This window comes from Zeugodacus cucurbitae, chromosome 4 (assembly GCF_028554725.1).
Source record: "Zeugodacus cucurbitae isolate PBARC_wt_2022May chromosome 4, idZeuCucr1.2, whole genome shotgun sequence".
Lineage (NCBI taxonomy): Eukaryota > Metazoa > Arthropoda > Insecta > Diptera > Tephritidae > Zeugodacus > Zeugodacus cucurbitae.
Genome location: NC_071669.1, coordinates 45234714 through 45247201, shown reverse-complemented (window position 1 = coordinate 45247201; position 12488 = coordinate 45234714). Strand labels below are relative to the sequence as shown.

The following is a 12488-nucleotide window of genomic DNA, read 5'->3' as shown; positions in this document are numbered from 1 at the left end:
GCTCTTAAAATGCTTAATGTGGCGAATAAAAAACTAACAAAATAATAGTATTAAATACATACATATGGTTCTCTTGTTAGTCGTTTAGCCGAGCTTCTTTTTCGATTTGTGTTGCGCGCTTTGCTGGTTTTGGGATAATCTTATAAGAGAAATAAGCACAGCGGGCTTACCTTAACATATAGAGGGCAACTGCCTTTAGGAAAAACATTCCTTCCGTCTTTTCCTTACTGGTTAATATCATCTATGCTAGGTACTTAGTCGAGCTGTCGAGCTTATAGTTTTGTAATATTTAAGATATTTTGACAAGTCATGGGTCCCAGTAATTAGATAATCAGAACTCCCAGTAATGCTCGAAAAGTAATATATGTATGATCAAGGAATTAGATATTCTGGGTTTTCATAGAATTCAATCTGTTCACCTTTACTAAAATAAAATTTAGGTACGCCAGAAGTAACCTAAATTTTTAACCCCCGGAGGTATACGGATTATTTGGCGCTAAATGGTATAACCTATACAGAACTATATGGGATGTGTATGGAAATGTATAGTCAGATGTCTTATGTGTTTTATGAACCGAATAACATGCTCGATATCTCTGTTATAGAATCCAACATCTCGACCCGGCAAGCAGGATTTGTTATATAAACTAATTTAAGAACAACGTTCTCGCCTAGATTTTCCCATGTACTGCGTTGGTTGTTCCAAATAAATGGTTTTTCAATAGGACGCTAAAAAACGCTAATTACGCCATATTCTCTTCAAAAATGTTTGTCATTTCATCATGGAAAAATATAAGATCGAACAATGAGTCGAAATTATTAAAATATGCTACCGAAATTCGGAGTCAGTGGTCACTTTAAGAGTGCTAAGTCTAATTCATGATCGCCATAATCGTCCTGTCAGATCAACAATTGAGCGTCTAGTGAAAAAATTTGAATTCACAGCCACAGTACAAAAGCTTCCTGCTCCAGTGAGACAAAGAAGTAGCCGTAGTGTCATTGCTGCCGCTAGCGAATAAATTGAGGAAGACCCAAATCAGTCTCCCACACGTCGTTCGTTGTGGCGAATTAATTGCTGCAGTATCGGCCGATTTATGCTTGAAAACCGTCGAAAACTAGGTTCAGCGTCTGGACTTCTGCAAGCGTGCCCGTGGTGGCCATGCAAAAGAAATCGAGTTCCATAAATAATGGCATCGAATGCACTTTCACAAGAATTTTTGTAGCGCTCTTATTAAAAAATCATTTATAATTTCAGTGGGTAATTGGAGTTGGAGATTTTTATTTGACTGGTTTGGATGGCATATATTGGAACACAATATTCTTTACTTGCTATTATTCCAACGGTTCTAGTGCTGCTGTTATCAAATCGAATGAACTTTAGAATCCTTTTATAGGGCTGGCTGATTGTTTGACCCGAATATGCCGGCAAACAAAGTGAAGCGAACAAATTCATATATTTCGTTTTCTGTCGCAGGTTTACTTCTAATTAATACTGATGGCTTCAAGGCTAACGGGGATAGCTGCAGCGCCTTCGTAAAAACCTTCCAACCCCTCGTCATAGAGACTATCCGTTTAAATAGCTAAGTCTGTTTCGATTTTCATACTTTAAATCGTGATTTTAAATGATTTTTTGGTCGGCAAAAATCCCCCGCTGAACCCTCCGCGAGGGTGCCGGCTGGTAATAGTTACCACAGTGCCGCAACTGAGTTGTGGGGTATCTAGCTAAGGTACGAGTCCATTATTGAGTGTTTGTTGCTTTTCAATAGCACAGCATTCGGTGATGTAGTCGTATCATGGTTGGGGGTAAAACCAAGGGCTGGATCAAGGTGTCATGCGACCCGTGCCGAGGATCAACCTGGCTGGGGGCCCTTAAATAGCCCAGTCTTGAACGGAGCTTACGGATACCTGGCGCCCTCCGTAATAAGAAAGCCTTGCTTGCGTAGCGGGGGCTATGCGCAAGTGGACATAGATTCCCCTACACTCGTGGGTCCAAATATGAGCACAACAGAAGAAACTAAAGAAAAACCAAGGGAGTCCGGTTCTCCCTCAATAAAGCCGGCAGGAACAGATTGTTCCGAAAAGAGAGCAATTAGCACGAAGACAGTGGCTAAGCCTGGTCTGAATGCTAAGGTTGACACCAAGGTTGACACCAGGGCTGGAACTTCAGCTAAGCCAAGTTCCAGCAAAACAACAACAACAAAGGCAGCCGGAGCCAGGCCTACCAACCGGAGGCAGAAGGCAAAGGAAGATGCCAAGTGTGTAGTTGCTGGTGTGTCAACCAGAGAATGGCCTACCTTTAAGGTGGAAGATCCATCAAAAGCGAAGTATGCGGAAAGGAAACGCGCTGCATACATCTTACGAAGAGCGCACCGGTACCCACCAACAAAGGAGGAGCTCACAAAAGAGCTCCAGGAAACCTTGGAGTGTGCTAAAGCGGTGTTACCCAACTTTAGCATGGAACCGCCAGTTGTCGCTACTAAAAGGCAAAAGTCAGCTGAAGAGGCTAAGCCGTCAGCTAAGCGGCCTAAAACAAGGGGTGAGTTGCCCAATAGATCCTTTGCGGAAGTGGCCCGGAACCGCATCATCATTGGTGTTCTGGATGAGGGAGACCCCGAAGGAAAAATCCCCAGAACCCAATGGAAATGGGTACAGGCTGCGCTGGCTAACGTGGCTCTGGAAGTGCTATTAAGCAATCCAGGCCCGCCGCCGTCATGCACAGATGCTGGATGGTACCAGGGTCAGATCAAGCTAGTAGCTTGTGATGACGAAAGGTCGGTCCAGCTATATAAGGCCGCTATAGCGAAGGTGGGAGAGGTGTATCCCGGAGCCAAGCTAATAGCCGTCGACAAAAAAGACATTTCGTCCAGGCCGAGGGCAAGAGTTTGGATACCGGCTACACCATCCCAGCCGGAACAGATCATGCAGCTGATCAAAGCTTGCAACCCAAACCTACCAACGGAGGGTTGGAAATTTGTGAAAGCTTTCGAAGAAGCAACAACTGAATCAGGCGTGGAGACCAAAAGGGCCACGATGCAGATTCTGTTGTTGCTAACTAACGACTCAATAGAACCGCTGAAGAGAAGTGGCGGTGAAATTAATTATGGCTTCACTAAAGTCAAAGTGAAGACCTACAAAGCAGATGCCGGCGCTATCGACCATCTTACCTCGGATAACGAGATGGGTGAGGTAGAGGAAGATCCAATGGAGTCCTCGAGCGATATCGATAGCCTCGAACAAGGTGAGTGCTCCTCAGAGTCTGAACTAGCGGGCAGGCTCTCAAATTTATATACCGAGAAAGAGCTTTTAAGCGATTCTCTAGATGATGTAGATGTAACCATAACTAATGCATCTCTTACAAATAAATCTTCACCATAGCAAACTAGCGTCAGTAGCTCTAATTAACCGCATGGCAACAGATCAGCCTGACTTTGTCCTCATTCAGGAGCCATGGGTTAATGGAGGGCGGATTTGCGGTCTGAGGACGCCGAATTACAAGTTATACGTGTCACACTGCGAAGGTAAGAATAGGACATGTATATTGGCTAGGAAGGATCTTAATGTTTTTATATTATACGAATATAGTGACAAGGACACCACGGCAGTAAGCTGGGAGACGCGCAGAGGTAATTACCGGCTAGTCTCTTGCTACATGCCATACGATGAGGAGCAGGTGCCATCTCTGCTTATAAAAAGGTTGGTACTCGATAGCGAAGCGTCCAAGAGGCCATTAATACTTGGATGTGACTCAAACGCCCATCATTCACTGTGGGGCAGCTCTGATACCAACGTAAGAGGTGAGTTGCTCTTTAATTATTTAGTAGGTACGAAACTATTGTTGAGCAATAGAGGCAACGCGCCAACCTTCATCACTAGAAACCGACAAGAAGTATTGGACATTACACTTGTGTCGGAAGAGCTGATAGATAGGGTAATACGATGGAGGGTTCTAGAAGAACACTCCTTTTCCGATCATCGGTATATTGATTTTGTACTGAGTGAAAAAGTAGACCATGAGAACAAATACAGGAATCATAGGAAAACAAACTGGCTAGTGCACATGCAAGAGCTAAAAAAGAACATTCCTACGTTTCCTCCATTCCAACCTAAGTACAAAGAGGACTTAGACACTTTAGTTGAACGATTCACGGAATCTTATCAGCAAGCTTTGGCAATGTCATGTCCACTTACTCGCAGTAAGGGAAGAATTAGGCCACAATGGTGGTCCCCCGAGCTTAAGAAATCTCAGAAGGATTGCAGGAAGCAATTCAATGTAGCAAAACTATCCCAAGAACAACAGGAATGGGACCGCTACCACAGCCTTCTGAGGTCATACAAAAAGGAAATCAGGAAATCTAAACGTAATTCGTGGAAATCCTTCTGTGAAGAAATCGAGACCACGGCAGAAGCGTCTCGGCTAAGAAAAGTAATAGCGAAATCTGCACATAATATTGGGTACCTTCAGAAGCCGGACCAAAGCTGGACGGAATCCAGTGAGGAAACCCTAAAATTACTGATGGATACTCACTTCCCGGGCAGCTCAGATAGCTTCTCCGCGGAATATACATTTGATACTGAAATTGAGCCAGATCCTAATATGGCCGACTTAATATCAGAGGACAAGATAAGATGGGCTGTTAATAGCTTCAAGCCTTTTAAATCACCGGGACCCGACGGCATATTCCCGGCTCAACTACAAAAATCGATAAGCTACGTAATGGATTGGTTAACAACCATTCTCGAAGGGACTCTCCGATTGAACTTTATTCCTTCTCTATGGAGGAAAGTGAAGGTAATATACATACCTAAAGCGGGCAAAAGCTCTCACAGCAGTCCAAAGGACTTTAGACCAATCAGTCTCTCCTCATTTCTACTGAAAACGTTGGAAAGACTAATAGAAATTAACATAAGAAGCAGACTACCTCCAGAAAGGTTAGCAGTTTCACAACATGCGTACTCCAAAGGAAAATCCACGGAAACAGCTTTAAATTCTGTGGTGACAGAGATTGAAAGGGCCCTGGAGGTAAAGGAATACACTCTCATTACCTTCCTGGATATAGAGGGAGCTTTTAACAACATCCAGCCTAAGGCCATTATCAGCGCGCTTAAAGATCTGCATGTGTCGGAATCACTCACGAAGCTTATAGAACAGATGCTTCTATGCAGGTTCATAACTTCAACACTGGGGGTTTCAACGATGTGCAGATCTGTCCAAAGGGGTACACCTCAAGGAGGCGTGCTATCCCCCCTTCTATGGATCTTAACAATGAACAGTATGTTGTTACATCTAGAGAAGGGGGGTGTACATGCTGTGGCCTACGCTGATGATGTGGCGGTTTCAATTAGAGGAAAATTCCCAAGTATCCTCGCGGACCTTATGCAAACAAGGTTAAATGAGTTAAATCGATGGGCTAAATCTTGTGGATTAAGCCTGTACGCAAGTAAAACTGAGATAGTGCTGTTTACTAGGAAACACAAGATCTCAGAGTTCACACCACCCTCAATAAATGACACATCACTAACAATAAGTGAGAAAGCAAGCTATCTGGGACTAATTTTAGACAGGAAGCTATCGTGGAAACCAAACTTGGAAGTTAGGGTAAAGAAGGCAGCTTTGGCCTTATACACCTGTAAAAGGATGGTCGGACCAAAATGGGGGCTAACACCCCGCATATCGCATTGGCTCTACACAGCTGTGGTAAGGCCGATTATGACATACGGTATATTGGTCTGGTGGCCAATAATAGACAAGAAGTACGCAGTAAAGAGCATGGGTAGTCTACAAAGAGCGGCATGTATATGTATCAGAGGAGCTCTCAGAACAACGCCGAGCCAGGCGTTAGAGGCTATTCTGCACTTACTGCCTATAGACATATTCTGTAAGCAACAGGCGGCGAAATCGGCACTTAGACTGAGAGAATCTTCACTACTGAAAACCTGCAACAGAGGTCATTCTAGTATACTCGGCAGGTTCCAATTTCTACCAAATAGGACGGATTTTCGCAATCCTATTGAAATGAATCTAAAATCTGAACTACATATATCATTCCCCTCTAGAGAGGAGTGGGATATGGGAAAAGTAGACAAAGATTCAGCGATAAGTATCTATACGGACGGGTCAAAACTAGACAAACGAGTTGGAGGTGGGGTATTCTCGGAAAAACTAGATACCAGAATCGCCTTCCGGCTACCGGATCATTGCAGTGTATTCCAAGCAGAAATCACCGCAATTAAAGAAAGCCTTCTCGTTCTGTCAAAAAGAGTATTAGCGGCCAGACAGATATTCATATTCTCGGATAGTCAAGCGGCTCTAAAATCATTAAAGTCTCATAGAATATCTTCTAAGATAGTGAAAGAATGCTTGGATTTATTATTGACAATGACGTCATATTTCACGATACACCTACAATGGGTCCCAGGACATAGTGACATCCCTGGGAACTGTGTAGCAGATGAACTAGCCAGACTAGGCACCACAATGCAGTTGGAGGCCGATAAAGAGGCAATCTATATACCTCTGGCAACCTGCAAATACTTAATCGATAAACATGCAGTAGATACGGCTGAATCACAATGGAAACAAGTAACGACTTGCTCCGTAAGTAGACACACGTGGCCAGAGTGGAATAAGAGCCGTACTTGCCGCTTATTGAAATTTAAGAGGAATGAAACAAGAACCCTTGTAGGGGTGCTAACGGGACACTGTCTGATTGGGAGACACGCCAGTAGACTAGGCCTACCTTTCAATGATTACTGCAGGAGCTGCCAAGAAGAAGAAGAAGAAGAAACGATTACACACCTTCTCTGTGAATGCAAGGCTCTGTACAGAAAAAGAATCGCAACTATTGGACGCGGTTTTCTCGAAGATGTGGGCGAAGTAGCTAATGTCAAACTGTGTGAACTTTTTCACTTCATTAGGACCACAGGGTGGTTTAATGATGACTCGTTAGTGTGAGGGATCTCAGTCCCAGTGGTATCACAATGGGCCTCCCAAAGGCCTAGGTGCGCCGGTTGGCAGCCACTTTACCTAACCTAACCTAACCAATCATTATGCTTCCTTTTCGTTCACTTGTTGGCTTTTTTCTGAGAATTGTACTCGCTTGATAGTACCAGTGGGGTTCGGAAGTTGCTTTAGGCCACAAACCACGAAAATGTTAAAAGACACCGATCCAAATAGGATTAGATTGCCTACATAAAACATCTTAGGCGGATATAATTTTGTTGGTTTCCAAGAACATGGAACCGGCTATTAATAGAACCATCAACATATCCACCGAATATAGGTCAGGTTAGGTTATCCTGGTAGGCTAAAAAGCCACACATAGACCATTTTTGGTTCTTTGCGATACAAGATGGAGTGCCGTCACTTTGTTAATGAGAAGTAATCATCTTTTAGGATGCCTGCGCTTGTTCTTGTTGCGAATTTCAAAAGGCTTTCTGGCTTCACCAACGAAATCTCTCCCAGATTATCGTAATGTGTAGCCCCGAAATGCTGAAGCCGTTTTCTTGATAATGCAGGACATTCACAGAAGAGGTGCTCCATTGTTTCTCTGATGCCTCGCTCTTGACATTTCCTGCAATCCTTGCGATCTATATAACCGTTATAAGAATAATAAAGTTGTTTTCAAGTTGTTTCAAGTCTCCCTTCAATTCAATCATTGCAAAGTAGCATGGCTTTCAACCGCTTAATCTGTCTTCCCGAACATCCAATTCTCATTTTGGTGAACATTGAACTTTACTTCAAATTTATACTTCGCTTTTTTCTTTGTTCAAAACATCTTGTGTATAAATAACTTCCGCAGAAATTTAACAAAATATATGTAAATTTAAAGAAAATGTATCAAATATCAAAATTATCAGTATTACGTGGTTTAACTGGAACAATACGTTATTCTGCTAGCAAATGTGGATCCAAAGGCTCCTCCAAAGACGGAAAAGGTGATTCGAAAAAAGGTGCGCCTGGCAAATGTGGACCTAAAGATGGTAAAGGTGATTCAAAAAAAGCTGCGCTGCCTAGCAAATGTGGACCTAAAGATGGAAAAGGCGATTCAAACAAATGTGCACCGACTAGCAAAAGTGGATCCGCAGGCTCCGCAAAAGATGGAAAAAGTGAGGCAAAGTGTGCGCCTTTGAAAAAATTGGATCTATGCGAAGCTAAAAAAGGAGGAAAAGATGCAAAAGCAAATAGATGTGGCGCTGTACCACCACCACCACCTGAACCCAAAAAACCTGAAACCTTGGGTGGCGTTGGTAGGGAGTCCAGTTGCAAGCCGAAGAAAAAGCCACCAACGAAAGGTATGTTCAAAGCTCTTTACCCACACTCGAGAGTTTGACATTGCCTCCTGCTGGCGATTGCTTTTAGTACTATTATGCTCTGCTACTGATAACGATCTTAAGTTAATTTTTGAATCTCCGACAATTATAAATTTGTACACATGACATTATTTACATTTCCAGGCACCAGCACCGCAGGAACTTTCCGAAAAATTTGTTTATTCGGCGTCATACCGGCTATTGTATTGCTAAATATATTAATATTCGCTACGAGAACCCATCCGGAGCGTGAAGAGTTCAAAAAGTGGCCACATATGTATAAGCGAGACAAGCCCTTCCCTTGGGGAGATGGAATCAAATCGTTCTTTCACAACCCACATACCAATGCATTACCTGAGATCGGTTATGAAGACGAATAAAAGCGTGCGTGTTTCTATATTTCGAATATGTACAATATATTTCATCGAAATGTCAAGTAAATGTACAAAATAAATTAACATTTTTTTATATCCGGTATATAATCGCAATTGATATCCGGTTGTTTCTTCATATTAATCGGTGGACACTCAACACAACAAACATTGTCCTTTGCCGAGCTCTTCAAGAGATTATCGATATTTTCTGGCTTTGAGGTTCTCGCAGAAGGTTGAGCGGGTGCTTCGGCTTTGGCAGCGGTTTCCGGCATCGCAGTTTGTGGAGGAGGATTTGGCTTACCCCAGAATTCCTATGCGTGATAAAGGCAAAACGCATATTGGTTTTCAGAGGTGAAATCAAATTTAATTTTCCATATAGATTTTTAACTCACTTGCGGTACATCCCATATAATAATTGCCCCATCGACACTGCCGGTAATAAATAATCTACCATCCGGACTAAAAGCACAACTTAGGACGGGCGATGAGTGTTCGTAGCCCGCGCAAACTGTTATGCCACGATTATAATCCCACATCTGCGAAAACATTACACATATTCAAATATAAAATTTTAAGAAAATCTTCTAAAGACCACCAACCTTAACAGTCTGATCACTTGACACCGTTAGAAAGTAATCGCCAGTTGCATTTATATCCAAAAAGTTAATCGAATTCTTCTTCGTGCCGTGAAGTTCACGTATAAGACTGCCATTGTAAACCATCCAATAGCTAATGCGGCCATCGGAACCGCAGGCAAGCAATTGAACACCGGTCGGAAAGTAGCGAGCACACATAAACTGTGTATTAGAGGTGACGACGAACTTACGGGTCATGCGACTGTGGAAAATAAAAGAATTACTCGCTGTTGAAGAGTTTATTAGATTGTTAAGTGGCTTTACATACTTTACGTCCCAAATAACGCAGGAGCCATCCACGCAAGCGGATATAACTTCAGTATCCAAATGATTAAAGTCTAGCGACGATATCGGTCCAGAATGATCCTTTAAGACGCCGATTAAACTCTGCCGATATGGTTCAATTTTCCAAACACGCACTTGACCCTCAACACCACCGGTGACGATTAAGCGGCCAGTCGATGAGACCCGCAATGCGCTACACCCTGAAAAGAGTAAAAAATAATTATATAATAAGGAGCTCAGAAATCTGATGAAGATAAATATTCGAAGGGTTCAATTGAAGCCTTAAGTCCTGGTTGAAAGATCAGATTGAGAGAACAGTTCTTTAATGGTGATCTTATTTAGACAAAAATATACTCTATTATCGATTCGTTATCGTTATTTTCGTTTTTGATAAGTCGCTTCAGAGTGATTATTCTATCTCTACATAAAAGTAGGAAGCTGGCGTGAAGCTTACCTTTATTATGAGCATTTGGTATGGCGTAGATCAAGCGTCCTGTAATAGGCGTAAATGCACGAATGACACCATCATTCCAAGCCGACACAATGCTACTGCCATCATTGGTGAACTGCAGGGACACACACTTAAAGTTATAGACCATAATACGTAATATCTCCTGTAAACGGCCGATCGACCAAATTCGTATACTCTGATAGCCAGCCGAGGCAAAGACCGTCGATAAATTTCTGTAAAGAGATAATTTAATTGAATTCAAACATAACTGATAATTTGCAATTAGTAATCGCTAATGTGGCCTACAAATCTAAAGATTAGCTTGAACGTAATTAGCGATATTGTCTCAATCGCCTACTTACTTAGGAAACACAATTTGATTAACTGGCTTGCGATGGCAAGTTTTCAACAGCTTGCACGAGAATTTGGTAATATTCAGAAACCATATTTCATTTAGTTCTGTAGACACTATGAACTCATCACTGGTTGGCTTGGTTCGCACCAAAGATGTCACGGCGGCATGTACAGTTGCGCGCTTGAGCTGATATAGAAATAGGAATGGCTTACATATAAACAGAATTAGAGTGATAAAACATTTTATATACCGTGCGAAATATTGGCCAAGTTGGAGACGGATAATTCTTCATACATTCTAGCGAAACGTCCTTACGCTCTTCCACCAACTCCAAAGTACCATCGCCGGCACCCACCAAAATCAGTCCCTTCTTCACAATGCACAAGTGACGTACGCCGTTGACATAACGTTCACAATCCTTGCCGTACGGCTTGCGTGGATTATGCTTACCAAAAGCGCCCAACATCGACGCGGTCATGCCGATTTTCGTTACGTTGACCGGATCACAACACTTGAGTGCGACCTTCACAATATCACCCGTCATGGTGCCTAAATAAAGGTATTGATCCGTTTCATCCACCTGCATGCCTGTATAGATGCGTTGAAGTTTTCCCACATGCATATCATGGACATGAAGCTTCTTCTGTTCGCGCTGTATGCTCCACATGCGTAGGTGTCCTGAAAAAAATGAAAGGTTTCATGTAAAATAAAAATAATCCAACTGTCGGCACTTACGATCCCCAGCGACGATGAAATGTGACGGACTGTTATGCAAAGAACAAATGGTGAGTGCATTGCCGGATATTGAACGAGCTGCCGGTGCTTGACATATTGGTGTACTAAGGCGATAAAAATGAACGATGAAGTGTTTTCTTCTAATTTACCATGAATTTAATGTAATTACTTACCGCGCTTCGGTATCCAACACAATTACAGTGCCATCGTCTTTTCCCCCAACAGATACCAAACATTTTTCATCTGCCGTAAAGGAGATCGATTGTACCAAAACCTTGTGAAGATCATGGCGAGCCAATTGCTTGCGCGATGCAAAATCCCACATAATTACGTAAGCCGGGAAGCCCATGTGATTTCGTTGTCCCGAAGCTAAGTACTGACCACTGAATTGAAAATTAGTAAATAACAAAATTATTTAAATATAACAACGTCTCTTGTTCTTCCCGTACCTTTTGCTGATGGTTAGACATGAGACAGCATGTGTATGTCCGCTTAAGAACTCTTGCTTATTATTTAACGTATTGGCGATGCCGATTTTGTTGCCCAGTGAGTATATCATGCTCACCTTATCGGGATGTAACTGGACGCCACTTTCGACCTTACCATTAGCACCGAATATGGCGCGTGGCTCCAATTTTTTCACTTCAACCAGCAAATCAGACATTACTTATTTTTTATTCGAATATTTTCTTTAATTGTTTAAACTAATTTTCAAAATGTTGACCTCGGTCAATTAGGTGAGGAGAAAAATATATTTTAGCAAAATATATGTATTTATACAAAAATATATTGAGTTTATTTTATAATTATTAGATATATTAGAATCTTGAATGAATGTGAAAACTTTTTCAAGTTGTCAGAATGCTTTTCAGTTTGAATTTAACATAATGTTTTCATTTTTGATGTTTTGTTTATTTCCAGTGCTCAAGGTGTAAAATTACTGTGCAATAAAAGTTGAAATTGATATTGGAACATAACCCCGTATAAGCGGTACAGGTGCAACATGGTTACCTTGCTGAGTTGTTTGGTTGTCTAAACAACAAAAAATATTGAAATCGGACCAAAATGTAAATGTATTAACATTATAAGTTAAATGCCGGAAATGTAAGGTTATCTCTATATAATATACGCATCCCCTTAACGGTTAGGTTGTAAACAACGTAAACGTAAACAAACTAAGGGTGGATTTCATTGTAGAAATGTGAAATAATAGGTTTATACAATGGTGGATTCTTTGGTTGAGTGATTTAGTTTAAATATTCCTTTTTCTCCTTTTGCCTTTAGAAGCGACCGCTTATTTGCTGACAACGTTAACCTCCGGTCCATTTCTTGACCAAAATGTT

The 12488-nt window shown here is 41.8% G+C and overlaps 3 protein-coding genes across 4 annotated transcripts; 2 read left to right on the top strand and 1 right to left on the bottom strand.

The window, feature by feature from the left end:
- The first annotated feature begins 16 nt into the window (after window positions 1–16).
- On the top strand, window positions 17–5008 carry LOC128921471 (uncharacterized). 2 transcript variants are annotated; one of them, XM_054229229.1, is made up of 3 exons: window positions 17–3238; window positions 3376–3518; window positions 3583–5008. In XM_054229229.1, exons 1-2 carry the CDS (start codon window positions 1996–1998, stop codon window positions 3381–3383), a joined length of 1251 nt encoding a protein of 416 aa, XP_054085204.1. In that variant the 5' UTR covers window positions 17–1995; the 3' UTR covers window positions 3384–3518; window positions 3583–5008. The 2 variants fall into 2 exon arrangements, with proteins under 2 accessions (XP_054085204.1, XP_054085203.1); XM_054229228.1 differs by having other exon boundaries at window positions 17–3518.
- Window positions 5009–7711: 2703 nt separating this feature from the next.
- LOC105221072 (uncharacterized) lies at window positions 7712–8802 on the top strand. The gene is made up of 2 exons (XM_011197734.3): window positions 7712–8292; window positions 8455–8802. The coding sequence occupies exons 1-2, from the start codon at window positions 7833–7835 to the stop codon at window positions 8688–8690; spliced, it is 696 nt and encodes a 231-aa protein (XP_011196036.2). The 5' UTR covers window positions 7712–7832; the 3' UTR covers window positions 8691–8802.
- On the bottom strand, window positions 8702–12011 carry LOC105221071 (cilia- and flagella-associated protein 52). The gene is made up of 10 exons (XM_011197733.3): window positions 11595–12011; window positions 11319–11528; window positions 11146–11249; window positions 10661–11088; window positions 10418–10596; window positions 10059–10288; window positions 9588–9804; window positions 9284–9521; window positions 9077–9220; window positions 8702–8995 (listed from the first exon to the last, which is right to left on the bottom strand). The coding sequence occupies exons 1-10, from the start codon at window positions 11807–11809 to the stop codon at window positions 8765–8767; spliced, it is 2196 nt and encodes a 731-aa protein (XP_011196035.1). The 5' UTR covers window positions 11810–12011; the 3' UTR covers window positions 8702–8764.
- Between the last annotated feature and the right edge of the window lie 477 nt (window positions 12012–12488).

What these genes read in the sequence shown, in the direction of transcription:
- LOC128921471 (XM_054229228.1), top strand. Translation starts at nt 1,996, where the DNA reads ATGAGCACAACAGAAGAAACTAAAGAAAAACCAAGGGAGTCCGGTTCT.
- LOC105221072 (XM_011197734.3), top strand. Translation starts at nt 7,833, where the DNA reads ATGTATCAAATATCAAAATTATCAGTATTACGTGGTTTAACTGGAACA. An exon ending in GAAAAAGCCACCAACGAAAG is followed by an intron (nt 8,293 to 8,454) that starts GTATGTTCAAAG and finishes TTACATTTCCAG; the next exon opens with GCACCAGCACCGCAGGAACT.
- LOC105221071 (XM_011197733.3), bottom strand. Translation starts at nt 11,809, where the DNA reads ATGTCTGATTTGCTGGTTGAAGTGAAAAAATTGGAGCCACGCGCCATA. An exon ending in CTTGGCCAATATTTCGCACG is followed by an intron (nt 10,597 to 10,660) that starts GTATATAAAATG and finishes TTTCTATATCAG; the next exon opens with CTCAAGCGCGCAACTGTACA. An exon ending in TTATATGGGATGTACCGCAA is followed by an intron (nt 8,996 to 9,076) that starts GTGAGTTAAAAA and finishes TATCACGCATAG; the next exon opens with GAATTCTGGGGTAAGCCAAA.